At 42.3% G+C, this 13,429-nt stretch overlaps 1 protein-coding gene across 4 annotated transcripts in view; it reads left to right on the top strand.

The window, feature by feature from the left end:
* Positions 1 to 825: 825 nt before the first annotated feature.
* Positions 826 to 13,429, top strand: part of TBC1D22B (TBC1 domain family member 22B) — a 60,576-nt gene continuing 47,972 nt past the window's right edge. For 3 of the 4 annotated variants that reach the window (XR_008597116.1, XM_054981853.1, XM_054981852.1), the window contains exons 1-3: positions 888 to 1,064; positions 5,907 to 5,963; positions 11,193 to 11,494. Coding sequence is in view for 3 of the 4 variants with exons in the window: in XM_054981853.1 (XP_054837828.1) it covers positions 1,009 to 1,064; positions 5,907 to 5,963; positions 11,193 to 11,494 (415 nt within the window). In the remaining variant the exon portion in view is untranslated. Of the gene's footprint in view, positions 1,065 to 5,906; positions 5,964 to 11,192; positions 11,495 to 13,429 lie in introns of all 4 variants that reach the window. The other variant, XM_054981854.1, reaches the window with a different exon arrangement.

The following is a 13,429-nucleotide window of genomic DNA, read 5'->3' as shown; positions in this document are numbered from 1 at the left end:
ACCTTTTGTTTACAGAGTTGTTTTTCCTCTGCTTTTTGTTGTCTTGTTAGGGGATTTGTTTTTGAAGAATCATGTCCTACAGCTACATAGCCTCTTCTACATAACCTGGAAATAAATGGAAAACAACATGCCATTTAATAATAGTAATGAAACCTCCTTCAAATACAGTTGTGTCTACTCGTCTCTGTAACATATAGGCAACTATACTCTGTATGTTAGTGTTTCTCTACTCGCCCCCCAGTCACTGAATTGTAAGCAGCAACCTACGCCCAACGGTTGGTTAACACTGAACAATCCTAAGCATATTCGAATATCCTACTAAGATCAGCGGAGGGCTTACTCCTTCGGAAGCCTGCATAGGAATGCAGCTGCCACTTGAGTAACTCCAGAACGGCAAGGGATATGCATGTCTTTACAGCCAAACAGTCGTCTGAGGTTTTTGCTAGTTTTCAGCTGAGAAGGTTGCGAACATTTATACATTTCAAAACGATTAAACAGTTTCGTTATAAACACAAACGTTTGCCATAATATAGGTGTCCTCTCAAGATGAAACCTTTACTGCGTTGTTTGACCCGGCCTCTCCCGCCCTGTGCACAGACCTCTCTTATTCCCGCTCCTTTGCTAAAGCACCGGCTTTGACAGTTTAACCGCCTCCCGCTTCCCAGTTCAAGAACCGCACACGCTTCCTCCCCGCCCCGCCTCCTAGACGAATTATCCCGCCTCTACGCTTCTGTCAGGCTCCTGATTCCTCTCCGCCACCCCCCCCCCCCACTAACGTTCCTTCAGGAACCTAGTTTAGGATTGGCCAGCCAGGAAATTCTCGTCCAGGCGGCCAATCATTTGGCCGCACCCGCCCGAAACCAAGATGGCGGCAGAGGGTGCTAGCAACGGAGGCCCTGGAGGGAGGAGGTGAGGCGGCTTCGGCCCGCGGCTGCTACCGGGGCCCACCGCTTCAGCTCGTCCCCTCCCCCACAGCGCTGGCGGAGGACTTGGCCTCCGGCCCCAGCCATGGCTGCCGAAGGCAGTAAGCAGTTCTGGAAACGGAGCGCGAAGCTGCCGGGCAGGTCAGTGAGGATCGGGCTCCAACCCGATATCGATGCTGATTAGGCAGGCGTTCCACGCTGAGGTAGATGACGACGAGAGGCGCCTCGCCGCCATTCATTCTTGAGAGGCGCGCGTGAAAGGTCGCGGCCCTATTCCTGAAGGCAATTCGTATCAGTGGCCGCGATAAATCATCTTCCCTGAAGGAGGGCGGGGGCTGCAGTGGGGTCTCCCTTTGCCTCGGGGTGACCCTCTCGAAGGGGGTCATGACACCATTCCTCTCCTGCTGCTACTGGCTCAGTCAGCAGCCCCTGCAGCCTGAAGTTCTTTGCCAGGCAGGGGGCGACGCTGACACTTCGCCAGGTGGGCGAAGGGGGGCAACTACTTCCTTGGTTCCCACGTCCGAATCCTCCGCAGTGAGGGGAGTTGGAGTAGTAAAACTGCACCCCTCCAGATTCGAGAGCATTGGTGCGTTTAGGCGGTAGTGAGGCATTGGTGCTGGCAGGTACACCAAGTTTTTTTGCTTTGCCCAGAAAGATAAACCATTTCCTCGTTTGCATATGTTAATTCTGTGTGTATGTATATGCTTACTATGCCATACTGATTGCTGAGCGTTCTAACAAGGGTAAAATGCATGGGCAGGTGTCAAAGAAACCTAGTCATGCCAAAAATACAAAAGTTGTGAGGCTTACTTTGAACCATTGCAAAGAGTAGCCCTGATTGTCCTAGCAAAACAATACAAGCGACTCACAAACGTTCATATTGAAATGAAGTGGTGTCAGTTTTTAAGCACCCACCAGACTTTCCCCCAGTTATAGATAGCTTTCAGACCATCTTATGGGTAAGGCCAAGGCCAGTTATGAAACTTTTAGGCAGAAGCCCAAATCTACAAGGGCCTTAGTGAGATCCTTTTTAAGTACTAACATTTGCTTTTTTTAACAAAGGTGTGGTTTTCACAGAGCAAGGAATTCTGAATTAAATATGGGTTTCATTTTCTTCCTTGCTTCACTGTTTTGTTTGGGAACATGGCTGATGGCATAAATACCAACTTGGTGCCTTACTAACCCCTTCTGCATGGGCCAGTTTTGCCAGTTCAGTTCCCATACTGCAGCATTTTTTGTGACCATCTGCACTGATTTGCTGCCATAAGTAGTCACTCTGGCTACTATGTGGCTTTCTGCAGCTTTCCTGGAGCACTTATACCTCAACTTTTTAAAACTTTTTTTAAAAATCCATTTTCCAGTCAACTGTTTCCCCATGCACACTATTCCGTCACAGAGTCACAGCTCTCTGGAGCTCTCTCAGCCCCACCCACCTCACAGGGTGATTATTGTTGTGGGGATAATAATGACATACTTTGTAAACTGCTCTGAGTGGGCATTAAGTTGTCCTGAAGGGCGGTATATAAATCGAATGTTGTTGTTGTTGTTGTTGTTATTTTACAGAGCAATTCTAAGAAGAGTTACTCCAGTCTAAGCCCATTGAAATCAATGGATTTAGACTAGAGTAACTCTTCTTAGGATTGTGCTGTTGGCATTCCACCCTCTTCTGGCCCCTTTCCACCCTTTGCCAGCCCACTTCATTGTGATTGGCCATTGCTGTCTATCCATCCAGTCCCTCTCCTTTCCATTACTCCCCCTCCTCTCTTTCCTTTCCCACTTGTTTTAATGTTTTTTTTAAAAAAACTCCAGTGTAGGATTGGTGCTTCAGTGGGCTAAGGGGGAGAAATCCAGGAAATAGATTGATCCAGCATTCCAGCGATGCATCAATTCATTATGTGCGCAAGAAAAAGGAAAGGGCTGGCGGTGTGACATCACCAATGACAGCATCAGTGATGAAAGCATCAGCACTCATCAATCCCAACTCATTTTGACATGGTGCAAACTAAAAAGAATAGCACCACATTGACTAAACATGAAATGGCCCAGACAAGCTGATTCCATGCCTTTTTGGCTTGATTTCTGGGATAGTGAAATGTTCCTGGTGCAAAAGGGGCTAATGTTGGAGAGGGTCTGCACTTGAAAAAAACCTTCTTTGCACTGATAAGAGTTTTCTCATACTGCACGTGAATGATTGCACTCGCAATATAAAAATAATTAATTTGGAATAACTTATTCATATTGGCCGTTACTGCCAATACATATACATGGATTAGAATTCCTAGTTTGATTGTGAAGTGTGCTATGGAAGAGCAGAAATGTTCTATCCCCCTTGCAATTCCTTGACCACTCCGTTTGTGTCTATCATGATGCTTGGAAGAGGAAACTAACCCCTGTTAAATGTAGTCGGGTATGTGCTCTTGGAGAAAGACTGTCTGCCTCTCTGTACCTCTGCTATTATATTTGAGATGAAGACAGTATGATTGATATAGATGCTGCAATCTGAACCTAAACCCTATAACCTCATCTTGAACCTGCAGTTCCCTTGCAGCGCTGCACTGCATGGCCTCTGGAATGCTTAGCTGGCTTTAAATCTTGCCCGGTCAGTTCATTTTCTGTTTCTACCTCTAATGTATTCTTGCTTTCCTCTGGCCAAACTCTAACAGATATTCAAGATAGTTCTGATATATGAAAGAACTGCAGGTACAGGTGACGGCACCTGTTTTTGAGAAGCAAAGACAAAATGCACACTACAAGTACATTAGTACTTTGGTATCTTTTAAGTTTCTTACTGTAATGCCACGTCCTGTTTATATGTGTGCCTGCCAATGTAAAGCAACGTGTCTGTTCCATCTATAGTTATTTTAAACACTGAAGTTGGCTAAACCAGAGAAACCGGTTTGGGGGAAAGAAATGAGCCTACTTGGGACTCAGCCCAACCACTGAACTTAAACTTCATAAACTTTGGTGTAAGTTATCTTCTAGTCATGCTGCTAGGGTATCTTAGGGTAGTGGAAAGAATATCAGGTATGTGCATGCATATATCTTTAAACGTTCTGTAGTACATGCCTTTCCCACATGGAATTTCTGTTTCTGTGAAGCATATATATTGTCCTACATCAGGCTAGTTCATCCAACCACTCCAAGCACAGTGTCTTGTTTCCCCTAGCATAGATTGTGCTTTGCATGTTGTAAATAATTTCTCTGTTCATAATGGATAATTCAGTTTGTCATTTTGTACAGCACTGCCTACCCTATGTTAGGAGAGTCTGTGCTTGGGATAAACTGTTCTGATGACCCATTTACTCCATGTGCAGTATAATCTAAGCTAGGAAGAAAAAAGCACTTCACCATGTATGAAGTAATGTGACTCACTCTAATAAATCAAAATGGGAAGGAGGTGAAATTTTGGTAGGGCAGCTAAAAGTTTCCAAGAGCTACTTATAATGGGAAATCTTTCCTGTCTTTTCTAGATTTGCCAAAGGGGAGGGTAAAGAGGGGATTCTGAGACAGAAGGAATGGTCAGTGTTATTGTTAACACTGGGTTGATCACTCAGATTTTAAAATCCTTGTGGTAGATTGCTTGGCTGTCTTATATGAACAAATAGTGTGTGTTTTACTGAACGTATTTTAAAAATGCCTATGCAGGTTTTTCATTCATTCATTCATGTTCTCTCCCAGTGAATTATGAGCAAATAAACCTGTAAGGATGTTAATATCTGAGGTAACGGTTTAGTTATTTCTATGCCACCTCTCCAGAATGAAATTGCCCAAGGCCCATGTGTGTGTAGATTATCAAAAAGTGAAATAATAATAATAACAATATTTGATTTACATACAGTCCTTCAGGATGACTTAACCCCCACTCAGAGCAGTTTACAAAGTATGTTATTATTATCCCCACAACAAAACACCCTGTGAAGTGGGTGCGGCTGAGAGAGCTAGAAGCTGAGACTAACCCAAGGTCACTTGTCTGGCTTCAAGTGGAGGAGTGAGGAATCAAACCTGGTTCTCCAGATTAGAGTCCCACGCCCTTAACTATTACACCAAACTGAAGTGTTAATAATAGCTGATTGTTCCAGGGAGAATCCTGCCATGCGTCAGGCAGTTGTGCTAGATGAGCTCTGCATCTCTGGAGCCCTGCAGTTCTATGTATATTGTGTCTTCATAGTGTTGACCTATCATTATGAGGGATGTGCTTGTTAAGTGGTACATCAATGTATGTAAATGGCTATTGTTGTAAATTGAACAAAATTGAGTGCTGGTAAATGTATATTTTTAAGACAGGATACAAATCTTGTAAAAAATAATACATCCATTTGCAAGACTTTCTAGAGGACTGGAGAAAGAAGGAAAAGAAATATGGACAGAAAATGTTACTGTAAAGATTATACAATAGGGCAGTGGCATAGATTAGACTATGTATTTTAGGCTATATTTAGTATTAATTGAGAAATGTCTTTGTAGTTCAGTAGCTGCAAGCAATTTGTTTGAAGTTTGAAAGAAAATCTGCTACTCTTCCTTCATTTAATTCATTCTTAAGAGTAGGCATATACTGGGATGGACCAGAGTTTTCAATAACAGCAAAAGAACTTTTACAATTTCCCCCTGTAAAATGCACTTCTGGATAAGCAAGTGCTTTGAGGGAATCCATTTGAAAAGTAGAAGAAAAACAAGGTAAAGTAACTACCATTTCTTTGGTAAGGAGCAGACGCTGATTTACAAACCCTAAAATGCCTATTACATGGTATTGTAACTAGGGTTGGAAACTTCTGAGTTTATCAGCTGAGCTATTCTCAGCTCTATCCTCCTTGCTATAGGATTGGTTCAGTAGTGCATCAATTATTCTGCAGTGTCACTGAAGGCAGTATCTGTTCTTCTCTTGGAAGAATTACCCTAAGACTTGGAGCTATTGGTGATTTTTCTGCATGTATCCCAAAGACTTGAACAATTACAAATTACCCGACTTTCTTGTTTCCTCTGCAGCATTCAGCCTGTTTACGGTGCTCAACACCCTCCTCTGGATCCCCGGCTCACCAAGAAGTAAGTGGTTTTCCTTCTCCTCCAGAAGGTGGGTTGCTAGTGGTCATTACCATATGATGCCTCTTCATCTGTAGTAAGAGGAGTTTTTTCTGTCTGCGGTTCCATGGAATAGCAGCCTTCAAGATCTTTTCACCTGGAGATCATCAAGAATATAGAAAATGAAAGCAATACCAAAAATTGCCAGAGAATCAGAAAAGGCCAAACAGAGTTATTTGAGGGAAAATGTTTTTTTCAGATATGTTGTCCTATTGAATTTTGATAAAACAGTTTCCTCAGGGATGACAACTATAAGTTTTCCTATATCTTCTGATAAAACACATTTTGAAATAGTTGTCCATAAGAGTAATGTTGGGAGCTGTATTTAGAACAATACATTCTTATTCAGGATTAAATTTTAAAATGACTTCTGTGTTTTTTTCACCACATGCTATTGGCCATTTATTGAAGGACTTGAAATGATCTGGTGGCCTCACTGGGAAGGCATCTCCATCACAATCATTGCCCTTGCTGAGCTAATAAGTTAAAAATTTGATGGGTTGTAGGGTCTAAAGTCTTTGCTGATCTGTAGAAGGAATTTCTCCAAGCAAAAGGTGAGGTTCAAGTGGGGCAAAGGCCCGACTGCTACTGTCCAGCCTGTGTAGCCACCCTGACCTGTATATTGCTTGGTGCATTTAAGCAATGTAACAGTTTAAAGGTTGAAAATCCCAGTTACTCCACTGCTTAATATAGGAGTCAATCTTACCATGCCAAATCTCTGTAGATAGTATAAATACGGTTTATACACCCCATTTATACAGTAAATCTATAATATCTTGGTTCTTTTGTTACGTTAGCATCAATGCCCCTCTGTACCTGTGTGTCTTTTCTCTGATTGCAGCCACTACCAATTGGATGATAAAGGATGTGTATAGGATAATTAAGAGTCATCCATCTCCTGCAGATTCTTCTCTGTGCCTGCTAATTGGAAGTTGAAGGATCACTTCTCTGACTGTCTAGACTAATAAACCTTTGCTAGAAATATGCCAGTTCAGCAGTTCACAAACTTTAGCAACCCATGGACACCATTTTGATGAAAACGTTTTCATAACCCACTCAAAACTGCCCCGCCTCCCCAATCTTCACATGCCACATTTTGGACAGTCACTTTTAAAAATACGTATTGAAAGCTGCATATGCTCCTTGAAGGCTTCTGTTCACTGGCAACCTCAGAACAATACATTGATACCCGTATCAGCTACATTTTAAAAGTCAGAAGAAAATGTGTGCATGTGTTTGTACATTGCCTGTGATAGCAGAGTATAGCTGATTCAATAGACCCAAGTTCTAATCAGTCACACCCTTTGATTGGAAAGGAATTTGCACTGGAAACAGCAAGAAACTTCCTTATTAGTTAATGACTTCTAGCTAGTGATCATTTAAACAGAGGTAGGAAGGGGCCTGGAAAAGCTTTCACAGCTGCTCATAGAAATAGAGAAGATCAGTGGAACCTCAGTTTCAGTATCAAATTTATTTATTTATTTAATTACTCATTTATTTATTTATTTTATTTTTAACTCACCCTCCCCGCAAGCAGGCTCAGGGCGAGGTACAACATTGATTAAAATACAACTTAAAATTAATCATAAAACATAAAGTATTGTACCCCTTTTGGGCAACCAGCATGAGTGGACTCTCCATACCCCTTGTAGAGGGAGACCGGTGGAAGGCTCGGCAATGATGGGCTAAAATTAGCCTCCACCATATGCCTGGCGGAACATCTCTGTCTTACAGGCCCGCCTAAGTAATACAAAGATCCTGGTGGACCCAAGTGTCCTCAGACAGAGAGTTCCACCAGGTTGGGGCCAGGATCGAAAAGGCTCTGGCCCTGGTAGAGGCCAGCCGAGCCTTCCTAGGGCCAGGAACCACCGGTAGATGTTTTCTGGTTGAACGAAGTGCTCTCTGGGGCACATACAGGGAGAGACGGTCCCTTAGGTATGCTGGTCCCAGTCCATTTAGGGCTTTCTAGGTCAAAACCAACACCTTGAACTGGATCCGGAATTCTACTGGGAGCCCGTGAAGCTGCTGCAAGATAGGCGTAATGTGTGTCCTACACGAAGCTCCAATTAGGACGCGCACAACAGCATTCTGGACCTGTTGAAGTCTCTGTAAGGGCAGCCCTGCGTAGAGCGAGTTACAGTAGTCTAACCTGGAGGTGACCGTTGCATGGATCACTGTTGTTAGGTCCTGGGCCAAGAGGTAGGGTGCCAGTTGCTGGGCCTGCCGAAGGTGGAAAAAGGCCGGCTGAACCACAGCCGTGATCTGGTCCTCCATAGACAAGGAGGAATCCAGAATCACGCCCAAACTCCTAACCGATGGTACGGGCACAAGTGGTGCCCCCTCAAAGGTCGGGAGAAGGATCCCTACCTACAACAGTCCACGGCCCAAGTACAGGACCTCCGTCTTCGCAGGATTCAACTTCAGCCTGCTCTGTTCTACCCACCCAGACATGGCCTCCACGGCTCTCAACAGGGTGTTAGGGGCAGAATCAGGTCAGCCTCCCATCAACAGATACAACTGGGTGTCATCTGCGTATTGATGACAACCAAGTCCAAAACTCCGCACCAACTGGGTGGATTGAAAACTTCTGTTGGCTGTTATTGTCTGTGGATGGTGTGTGATGTGGTGTAAATAAAAATAAGGACTGTACCTCCTTGGTGCCTCTCATCCAATTAAGAGTTCCTATGGCTGAGTAATTGGTTTCCAACATCTAGTTTGTACACTGGAAGCTAGCTGATCACCTTTGAAAGAGGGAAAAGCTGATTCTGTCCTCTTCCTTAGAGGTGGAGAGCCTGTACCTCCATTGTGAGAAAATGGGCATAAGGAAGGCTTGCCTTCTTACTTTATTAGAGATTTAAAAATTCTGGAAATTTTGAAGCGATGTGGGGGAGGGGGTCCCAGTTTTTTTCAGCAGAGGAATAGAAATTTGAAATACATGCAATACTTTATCATCAAATGTAAACATCCTTTACCAATTTAACAACATAAAATACATCATTTATAATTTAGCATATATCATTGTACTCTTTGGCATATTTATGGAATTAAAAAGTTTACATCTTCATTTTCTATAAGAAAAATTGCAGGTAAACCCAATACTTGAGAGTGTGTGAATGAGTGAACGAGCGAGTGCTGGAAATTGTTGTACCATAGGCCACCATAGCAAATCTTTAATTTTTGTCACCTGAGAGTCAAAGTAGACATGAAGTCTTTTTCAAATGAGAAACCAATCCTGATTGTGCCCGCAATACATTACTCTTATTTCTCTCCAGCACATTATCAAGTGCCAAAATGGTTGTGAGTATATATGCAGCCATTTAGGCACTTAATAAGGTGCGGTGGCGTGGAGGGGACAAGCGCACCTCAGTCCACTGTGGCTGAGGACACCATCATGTCTAGTTTAGCCCCAAGAAGTAGAGAAAATAAAAGTTGAAGGTAGAAAAGATACTGTATTAAATTAAAGTAAGTATATTATTTGAACAGACTCTCTTTTACGGTAGGTAGGACTGCCATCATATTTGGATATTAAGCTAAACTTTATAACATTGAAAATGCTGATCTCTTAAATAATTATTATCATTAAACACATTATAGCATATAAATGTTGCCAAAATTATTTATATTTAAACAACAACAAAAACATTCTTGAAAATATTGTACATGTCTACATTCCTCACACAGTGTAAGAGGTCCCCCCCCCCCAGCACTCCCCCAAATTTCCCAATTTTTCCCCGGGAAAAATTGTGAAAGTCCTCAGGCTTCTTTCATGCTCTACATTTGGGAAGAGTGAAATGCTTTTTTACACAAGATAAAGGTTTTTCTCACTCAGAGAAAATATAGGTGGTTTTTCTCAGTACTCACCCAAATTTCTCTAGTTTTCCATTGGGAAAATTCAGAAGGTCCTCAGACTTTTTCATACTATACATTTTGAATGTGAAAGCCCTTGCCTTAAACATTTTACTCATTCTAAAAGAGAAAATATTTCATAGGAGGAGTTTTTGATTGCTCCCCCCCCCCCCAAATTTTCAATTGAAAAAAGTCCTCAGGGGAAAAAAACCCTTTCCCCAATTTTTTTTTTGGTTCTTTCCAGCTAGTCACATCTCTAGTCCTTATAAATGAATCAGGGACCCTCTGGAGTATCCTCCCGGTTCTGGGTTTGGAAAAAGCAATGCTAGATGAACTAAACGTATGTTTGTGTTTATGGTATGCTCAATTCCCCTTATTTCTCCCCTCCACCCCTACCTTTGCAATGAGTCACTAAATCTGTTCCTGCTACCAACAACTTTCTGATGTTTGGTTGTCAGTAAGAAGCAAGGCTATTTTCATGTTGGGTCAATGGATCCTGGAATCCATGATTGCAGTTTCTTATGCCTCTTCCTGTTGACTGAAAATCCCATCTCCAGATTTGTCACTTTATGGCAATGTGATGGTCTAAAAAAGGTATCTTTTCGATATCTGTTTTGCATTAGTTTTTTGGGGGTAGTTTTCCTGTCTTTTCATATGCTCTTTCTAGTAGGGCTTTCTGATATTTAGACATTTCCAAAGCTCCTCTTTGTTCTCAAATTCCCTTACAGTCTTATTCACCTTCTAGTAGTTAAATATTTTCTGTATTTCTTGTTAGGTGATGAATTTTTGAAAGTTCTCTGGCAAAAAGGTTTTGACACACTTAGCTAAAAATGAACAGTTTAGAAAAATGATCTGGACTGATCACTCTGTATTCCATATATATGTTGACCTGATCACTAAGGGGTGTTCTCTTTGTGCTTACTCTCAGGTTGGAGGCTTATGATGTTTTAAAGGGTGCTGGGCTAGCCATGATTCTTTAGATACTCACTGAGGCTGAATATAATCTCTTCCTCCTTTGCTTTGCTTGCTTGCCACACAGAAGGCAGACAGCAAGCTTTCTTTGTTAAGGCACTTGGCAGGAGTGTTTGGTGTTTCATGTGTCAAGATTATAAAGCGCTATTCTTCTGAACTTTGTACTTGGTGTGGATTTCATGGAAGGCTTTTGCATTCCTTATTCTCACACTCATTGGAGGAGGCAGGTTTGTATAATGTGATGGAGAAGTGATCCTTCATGTGAAACGGCAATGCAGTTAAATGGAGCAGATGATACCATGGACTGGGGAACAGCAGAGGCAGTGGTTGACTGTGCAGTGATGGCAACAACACAGATTCTCTTGCATTTTGTAGCTTCATTAAAGAACGTTCCAAGGTTAATGCGCTGCCCATGAAGAATAAGAAGGCCAGCAGTTTTCATGAGTTTGCCCGTGACACCAGTGATGCTTGGGACATTGGGGATGATGAAGATGAGGACTTCTCATCTTTCCAGACCTTGAACTCTAAGGTGGCCAGGGCCACAGCAGCGCAGGTGCTTGAGAACCACAGCAGACTGCGTGTGAAACCTGAGCGACCTCAGGCAGCTCTGAGTGAAGTACCAACCAACTGCAAAGTTATCAAGTCTAATAGTGAAGTCCAGCTGTCCAGAATGCCTGGTAAGAACCCTGTTGCTTTTGCTCCTGTTCTGGCATTATTGCAGTGCGTGCTTTTGCCATTATTGCAGTGCATGTATAGATTCTGCACAAATATTGTACTTTCAGTTGAGTACAGAATGGAACCTCTTGGATCTTTGTCAACAAATGCAGGCTTCTTTTTCCAGTGACTGCAAAACAAGGCTTTATTGTGCCAGAGTGTACCAATGTATTATAGTGGTTAGAGTGTTGAACTAGGATCTGAGAGACCCAGGTTCAAATCCCCACTCTGCCATGGAAGCTCACTTGGGCCAAGTCATACTCTTTCAGTCTAACTTACCTCACAGAGTTCTTGTGAGGATACAGTGGAAGAGAAGAGAATAATGTAAACTGCTTTGGATTGGGGAGAAAGGTGGGGAATAAATAAAAAAAAAAATTGTTTTGGCTATCCCTGTTGAAAACTAGTGTGGAGAGTTGAGTGGGGGTTCTTAGAAGGCAAGGCTTCAGTGCCCTGTACAATTCCTTGTTATAATGCTTGGTTGGTATTGGAAATAGAATGATTGACTAAGTGTACCCTGGTTTCATTCAGAATTTTTTTATCTTGTGAAATTCAGCTTTTCTAGATACAGAATTGAGATTCATTTGTTATATTTAAAAATGACACCATATATTTACAGAGTTAATTTCTTGAGCTCGTCAGTAACTTTTCGCGAACCTTTTGTATTGATTGTGTGAAACTTATGTGAATAAAGGCCTTTCGGTTAGTGGCACAAACCAATATGAATAGGATTCTTGAGGTCAAATTGGAGGATGTATTGTCGAAGGCTTTCACGGCCGGAGAACGATGGTTGTTGTGGGTTTTCCGGGCTGTATTGCCGTGGTCTTGGCATTATAGTTCCTGATGTTTCGCCAGCAGCTGTGGCTGGCATCTTCAGAGGTGTAGCACCAAAAGACAGAGATCTCTCAGTCTTTTGGTGCTACACCTCTGAAGATGCCAGCCACAGCTGCTGGCGAAACGTCAGGAACTACAATGCCAAGACCACGGCAATACAGCCTGGAAAACCTACAACAACCATCAAATTGGAGGCTTTGGAGAAGCCAATGGAACCTTGAGTAGAGATTATTCAGAAGATATTTAGGCATGTTGTAAATAGTTTAGATATAGCCTATCTTTTTGTATAGGTGCTAGGGCAGTAAGTGAAGCATACAAACCTATGACTGGCTTTAAGAAATTAAACAAAATGGTGGTTCCTCAAAGACTGTCTCTGTCTGTCTGTCTGTCTACCCACCCACCCCGTGAGTGGGCTCAGGGCGGATAACAACATATTAAAATACAATTAAAAAATTCATGTTCATCAACATTTATTCCAGCATGAGCTTTTGAATCAGAGCTCACTTCTTCAGATGCAATAGAAAAACATTTTCCTCATATTAATTTAAAAAATCTTCAGATTCTTCAGTGATCACTAACTCACAAGAACTCATTCTGGAATAAATGTTATTATTCTGCTTTGTTTTGCTACAATAGACTAAAACAGCTACTCTATAATTATTTTAGGAATTAGCCTCCTTTCATGCTGGCACCACCAGATGGCATCTTAGGCCACATCACACCACTGTGTGTGTTTTGGTAACTGGCTTGGGATGCAGGTGTTATTTGGGGAACTTCCGCTTTAAATTACCATGAGGTTCCCTGCTTCCTTACTTCTCTAGTCTGCTGTCAATTTTGCTGTTTAGCACACTAGAGACAGAAATGGGGAAAGAGAGCATGAAGACTAGAACAAGGGAAAAGATTGAATAGGAAGAGAAGGCTAGGAGAGCAGTGAGAAGCTGGCCATGTTAAGTGAAGGGCAGGCCAGGTGATCTAAGTCACGTTCAGTAATTTTGCAATAGAATTTTTTTACACCCATCCCTCTCATAGAACAGTTCCTTTTGCTGGCAGTGTGGAATTTTATTATG

The sequence above is a fragment of the Eublepharis macularius genome, chromosome 5, assembly GCF_028583425.1.
Source record: "Eublepharis macularius isolate TG4126 chromosome 5, MPM_Emac_v1.0, whole genome shotgun sequence".
Taxonomy (NCBI): Eukaryota; Metazoa; Chordata; class Lepidosauria; order Squamata; family Eublepharidae; genus Eublepharis; species Eublepharis macularius.
The sequence above is the reverse complement of the archived record's forward strand: the minus strand, read 5'-3'. Positions and strand labels throughout refer to the sequence as shown.